General features: G+C 35.9%; 1 protein-coding gene across 1 annotated transcript; it reads right to left on the bottom strand.

Moving 5' to 3' along the window:
• Positions 1 to 217: 217 nt before the first annotated feature.
• On the bottom strand, positions 218 to 5607 carry LOC107300409 (acetyl-CoA acetyltransferase, cytosolic-like). Its single transcript, XM_015829742.1, has 5 exons — positions 5543 to 5607; positions 3911 to 4071; positions 3327 to 3481; positions 2597 to 2707; positions 218 to 442 (listed from the first exon to the last, which is right to left on the bottom strand). Exons 1-5 carry the CDS (start codon positions 5605 to 5607, stop codon positions 275 to 277), a joined length of 660 nt encoding a protein of 219 aa, XP_015685228.1. The 3' UTR covers positions 218 to 274.
• Positions 5608 to 5617: the final 10 nt, after the last annotated feature.

Genomic DNA, 5617 nt, shown 5'->3' on the forward strand with positions numbered 1-5617 from the left:
GGTGTTAATATTAGGATGGATGCGAATGGTACGTATCGGCTGCCTTCTGCTTTTAAAAGATTCAGTGGATCCCTTGTCTTCATGAGAAATCTGAGGCAAGAAAGAGTCCAAGCAGATTGTTGAAGAAAGTTCTATTTAAACTGACAGCAGGATGTTTAGATTTTGCCTAGTATCAAGAAACAGGTCTTGCTTAATATTTTTTTATTACTTACTAATAAAGATGAGTCACATTAGATTTTGTACAAATTAATACAAAATCAAAGAAAAGTTTCCTTTATCTTTCTACACACATAGCTATGCCCATTCCTCCTCCTACACATAAAGCCGCAACTCCTCGTTTTCCACCTGTTCGTTCTAGTGAGTGCAGAAGTGTAACAAGGATTCGACACCCAGATGCTCCAAGAGGGTGGCCAAGAGCAACAGCCCCACCTTCAATGTTAATCTGCCAAAATAAATAAAACAAATAAATAAATAATATATCAGAAGTATCTGTTAAATCAAATGTAGAAATATTCCTTTCCTATTTTCGAACCTAATATTTAGACCAAGGATCGGAAACCTCTGAGAATAGATTTTATAGTGAAGAGGGCAAGACTCATTTTTACACTGAGATCAGAGAAAATTGTGTCTCTGATTGAGCCATTACTTATACAACACGCTTACCTGATTCTACTTTAAATATACCTTTACATTTTCTTAGTTTTTTTAAGTAAACACCTGCTATTTGGCTATTCAGTTTTTATCCCCAGCCACCAAATTTGTGGAAGGAACATTCTGCTGGGACCTCCAACTTGCTCCCCTACGTAGTACTGAAGCTAGCATAAAATGGTGATCTTAACTTTTGGCAGTTCTAGGTAAATCAGTTATGTCTGAATGATGAGAGATCCAAAATGATCAGGAGGATATATATTCCTGCAGTGCAATAATACTGTTCAATTGCAGAATCTACTAATGCACTTGAAGTAAATGGACCACCAGAGAATCTCCGAGAACATCCAGAGAAAGGGTGCATACTATTTCATGAAGTAAAGAGCTGGAAGGGACCCTGGAAGTCTTCTAGTCCGGCCCCCTGCTCAAGCAGGAGGACCTCTACCATCTCAGACAAGGGACTGTCTAGTCTCTTCTTAAAAACCTCCAGTGATGGAGCGCCCACGATTTCTGGAGGCAAGCTGTTCCACTGGTTAATTGTCCTCACTGTTAGGAAGTTTCTCCTTAATTCCAGGTTGCTTCTCTCTTTGATCAGTTTCCAACCATTGTTTCTTCTCCTGCCCTCTGGTGCTTTGGAGAATAATTTGACCCCCTCTTCTTTGTGGCAGCCCCTCAAATACTGGAACACTGCTATCATGTCACCCCTATTTCTTCTTTTCTTTAGACTAGCCAAACCCAAGTCCTGCACCTGTTATTCACATGTTTTAGTCTCCAGGCCTTTATCTTAGTTGCTCTTCTCTGAACTTTTTCCAAAGTCTCAACATCTTTTTTGTAGTATGGTGACCAAAATTGGTTGCAGTATTCCAGGTGTGGTCTCACTAGGGTTTTATAAAGCGGTACTAATATTTTGCATGATCTTGATTTTTTTGTTATCTTTTCCAGGATCTTCCCAGGTATTGATGTTAGACTGTAGTTTCCTGGGTCTGTTTTTCTTCCTTTCTTGAAGATGGAGACCACATCAGCCCTTTTCCAATCCTCAGGTACTTCCCCAGTGGTCCAGGATTTTTGAAAGATATGGTGCAATGGTTCTGAGATAACATCTGCCACCTCCTTCAGAACTCTGAGATGTAATCTGTTGGTTTCTTTTTGTGTGAAGACTGATGCAAAGAAGGAGTTAAGCAGCTCTGCTTTCTCCCTATTGCCTGTTACTTCCTTGCCATCTTCTCTCTTTAATGGACCTACAGTTTCCTTGACTTTTTTCTTCTTGTTAATATGTTGAAACTTTTTTTATTATCCTTGATTTCTGTTGCAAGTCTTTGTTCATTCTGAGCCTTTGCTTTCCTGACTTCGTCTTTGCATGTTCTGGCTGTCTGCTGATAATCAGCCTTAGTTATGTGTCCCTCTTTCCATTTTTTGTAGTTGTCCTTTTTGTCTTTCAGTTTGTCTGAGAGATCTTTGTGCAGCCATGCTGGTTTCTTAGGTTCCTTGTGAAGTGCTACTAGAAGTATACAGCTCAACGTAATTTTTTTTTCCAAAAGTCAAGGAAATTTTATTTGAATACTAGCATCACTGAGTACCTAATTATATCTGATGTTCAATATGTCTTTACATTTAACGAGCAGATTTTTAAAAAGTGAACATAAGATTCTGAGAGGTTCTGGATCACAGCAGAAAGATAAGCTCTTAATCACTGAAGCACCAATTTGCACTGGAAGGAATCCCCCATCTACATTATTTGTCAAGTTTCCTCAGATTGATACCCTGCAAATTATTTCAGATGATAAACTGCTTTGAATATTACCCTTCCCATCCCACCTAGCAAATATTGCAGGTTTGTATCAAACAAAATATATTTCCATGCACTATTCATCTGGAGCAGCATATACATTCCAGGCTATAAATAAACAGATTTGCAGTAATTGTGCTTTTATGGCAATGTTGAACGTACCTTTTCGGGGTTCAGGTTTAGTTCTTTTTGTATTACAATACCTACAGTAGCAAAAGCTTCATTAATTTCATACAGATCCACTTGATCCAATGTCCAACCAGCTTTTTTAACCTACAGAAGATCAAGAAGCTCATTCAATTAGCACGGTTAAAAAATCATGGCTGAATTCTGTTAGAAAGTTCTATCCCCCCCAATATATATTTGTAATACTTAAGAGATAAAGGAGGTTCTGGTTACAACACAATGTTCATTTCTAATAAACAATTTGATGCTCAAATCAGTATTTAAGATATGGTGCTGAAATAAACTCTAATCTCAAATTTAAGCACACATACGGGATAAGCCCACAAATGCATACAATTCCAATGTCTCCCCTGATGCTGGACTCATGCCCTCCTATAGCTATGAAAAAATGCACAATTCAATTAACTCTTGAATGTTCAATCTTCACTAATGACCAATGCACTTGTTTTCTTTCCACAAAAGCATATGTGACCGTGCACAATTACACACACACACACACACACAAACACAATTTAATATCCAGAAAAAATACCTGGAAAAATTCAGTAACAGAGAGAGTTAATGAAACATTTATTAGTAAAGCTATCATAATTCATCAGGATTGGGACAGGTTATACATATTATGGTATGAATATGTTATGCTTAAATGAATTTAATTTTCAGAATTAACACATTAATTCAGTGAATGGACACTGATCCTACTTACAGCTTTTCTTATTGTCGTGGTGAGTACTATTGCCATCAATGAAGGATCAATAGCAGCTTGAGCTAAAGAGACGATCCGTGCCAAAGGAGTGAGATTTCGTTTAACTGCTTCTGATTTTTTCATAAGAATTACAGCAGCAGCCCCATCACTTATACCTGAAGAGAAAAACAAATATTAACTTTTTAGGTTGGATATATAGATGCTTTTTTTTTTTAAAGTTCATATTTAATTGAAGAGTAGATAGTACCAGAATCAAAAATTTTGCAATTGTAATTAATGATCAGTAGGCACCGTTTCTTCTCTCCCCCCCCCATTTTGAGGGAGATGGTCTTAGCATTAGGTATAATTTTGCATGTTTTTTTTAGTTAAATGTAGTTTCTACTTGCATTCTTCCTCTGCATTCTTCGTCTAAGACCTTAATCACAATACCACACTCCAATAATTCATGTTTCTTCCATTAAATTCAAACTATATTAATTGAATTAGAAAAATGTCCCCCCTTCACTCAAGTGAAATAAAGGTAGATTGCTAAAACCCGAATAGATGATTTGATGGCTTATTTTTAAATTGCTCAACAAACCAACCTGAGGCATTTGCTGCAGTCACAGTTCCTGTCCCATCGGTTATGAAGCAAGGTTTCAACTTTGCCACTGTTTCTATGTTGCACCCATGGCGAGGATGTTCATCTGCTTTAACTTCCATGGGATCTGTCAAAAACAAGTATTTCAGCAGCAGCCATTTTATACTTGGTGCAAAAAAGGAAAAAAGTGCAATTTTCCTAATAGAAATTCTACTTCTCATGCTTTTTTCCCTTACCGATGGTGTTTAACATCTGATAAACTGTCAAGATGCACAAGGGTGTGTCAAACATATGTTGGAAATGTAATCAGCCCGAAGGTACAGTTTTATTATCTTTGGTAGAAATATTAAAAAGGCTAAGAAATACTGGGATGAAATATGTATTCGTTGAATTCTTGGAATAAATGCACAATTGAAATCAGAGATTTTTTTTTAGGCTTGATAAACGCTTTGAAAAAAAATGGGTCTGTTTTTATTTATCAGCAAGACTTTTGTATGCACAGGGATGGAAGGATATACAGATACCTACAACGGAAGAACTAATGGTGAAATGGAGTTGGCGGAGATGGCAAAACACTTTGATCAAAGACAAGACTCTTATCTAGCTTTGTTTCTACTTGGAAACCACTTTTGGATTTTTTGCTTGAAATCAAGACAAATGAAACTTTGATTTTGGCATTTGACAATTAGAACCGTTCATGATTATAGAAGTACTGTGTGTTACTGTTAGTCTTAGAGTAAGAGGTTACAGTATGTTACATTTGTACCTCTACCAAAGAAAGTGCGAAGTCTGTTTTTCCTTTTCTGCACTCCTAACCTTATTCCCTTGACCTTTTCTTTTCTACTTCTTTATTTTTCTATTTTCTTACATTTTATTCGTTAACACTTTTAATAAACTTTTTTTAAATTTTTAAAAAAATGCACTGCCCTTCAATAAACAGTTGTAGAAGAGTCATCTGCAGTAGCATTTTATCCTGGAACTCTAATGTCCAGTTCACAAGCTATATACTATATGCTTCTTGTTATTAAAAATATTAATATTATACTTATTTTTCTCTTCGTATGACAATGACTATTAGCCAACTTTTCAGTGACTACAATTTTCTTAATTACTTGTATTCTAGTCTAGGAGTGATAAATTGAGCTCATGTATTAAACCATAGAGTGTCAAGTTACGAAACCTACTGTCTTTAGGATCACTGCATGCTTCTAGCTTGCCAACTGTGCGGGAGGGAAAGAGGGGAGAGTTTTTGAATCCACAGTGTTCCTTTATCAAGTGAGAGCGGAAACCGTTGAAGAGTTGTTTTGACAAACTAAAGTTTTTTGTTATAATAATTACTGGAAGATATATTGTACAATGTGACCTGAATTGTCAGAGAGAGGAGGGAAAGTTTCATTCTTTTAATTAACTGCTTCCCGCCATTTTCTCAGAGCTAGCTTTAATTCTTCTTTTTTTTATAATTTTTATTTTTCATTTTTCCAATTTACAAAACGATAAACATTTTTCTTTATTTTTTTAACAGTACTGTGTCATGTATCTCTTACAGTTATTTACATTTATTGCTATACATTTTTATTTCTCTGTTCTAACCAATGTATAGCAATAAATGTAAATAACTGTAAGACGTATCCCATACCTATCCCATACCTCATAAAATTCTGTTTCTTCCTTGCCTTTCATTTCCAGTGTAAGCTTATACATCTCGGCACAT

The sequence above is a fragment of the Protobothrops mucrosquamatus genome, unplaced genomic scaffold (genome assembly GCF_001527695.2).
Source record: "Protobothrops mucrosquamatus isolate PMUCROS unplaced genomic scaffold, P.Mucros_1.0 scaffold6966, whole genome shotgun sequence".
Taxonomy (NCBI): domain Eukaryota; kingdom Metazoa; phylum Chordata; class Lepidosauria; order Squamata; family Viperidae; genus Protobothrops; species Protobothrops mucrosquamatus.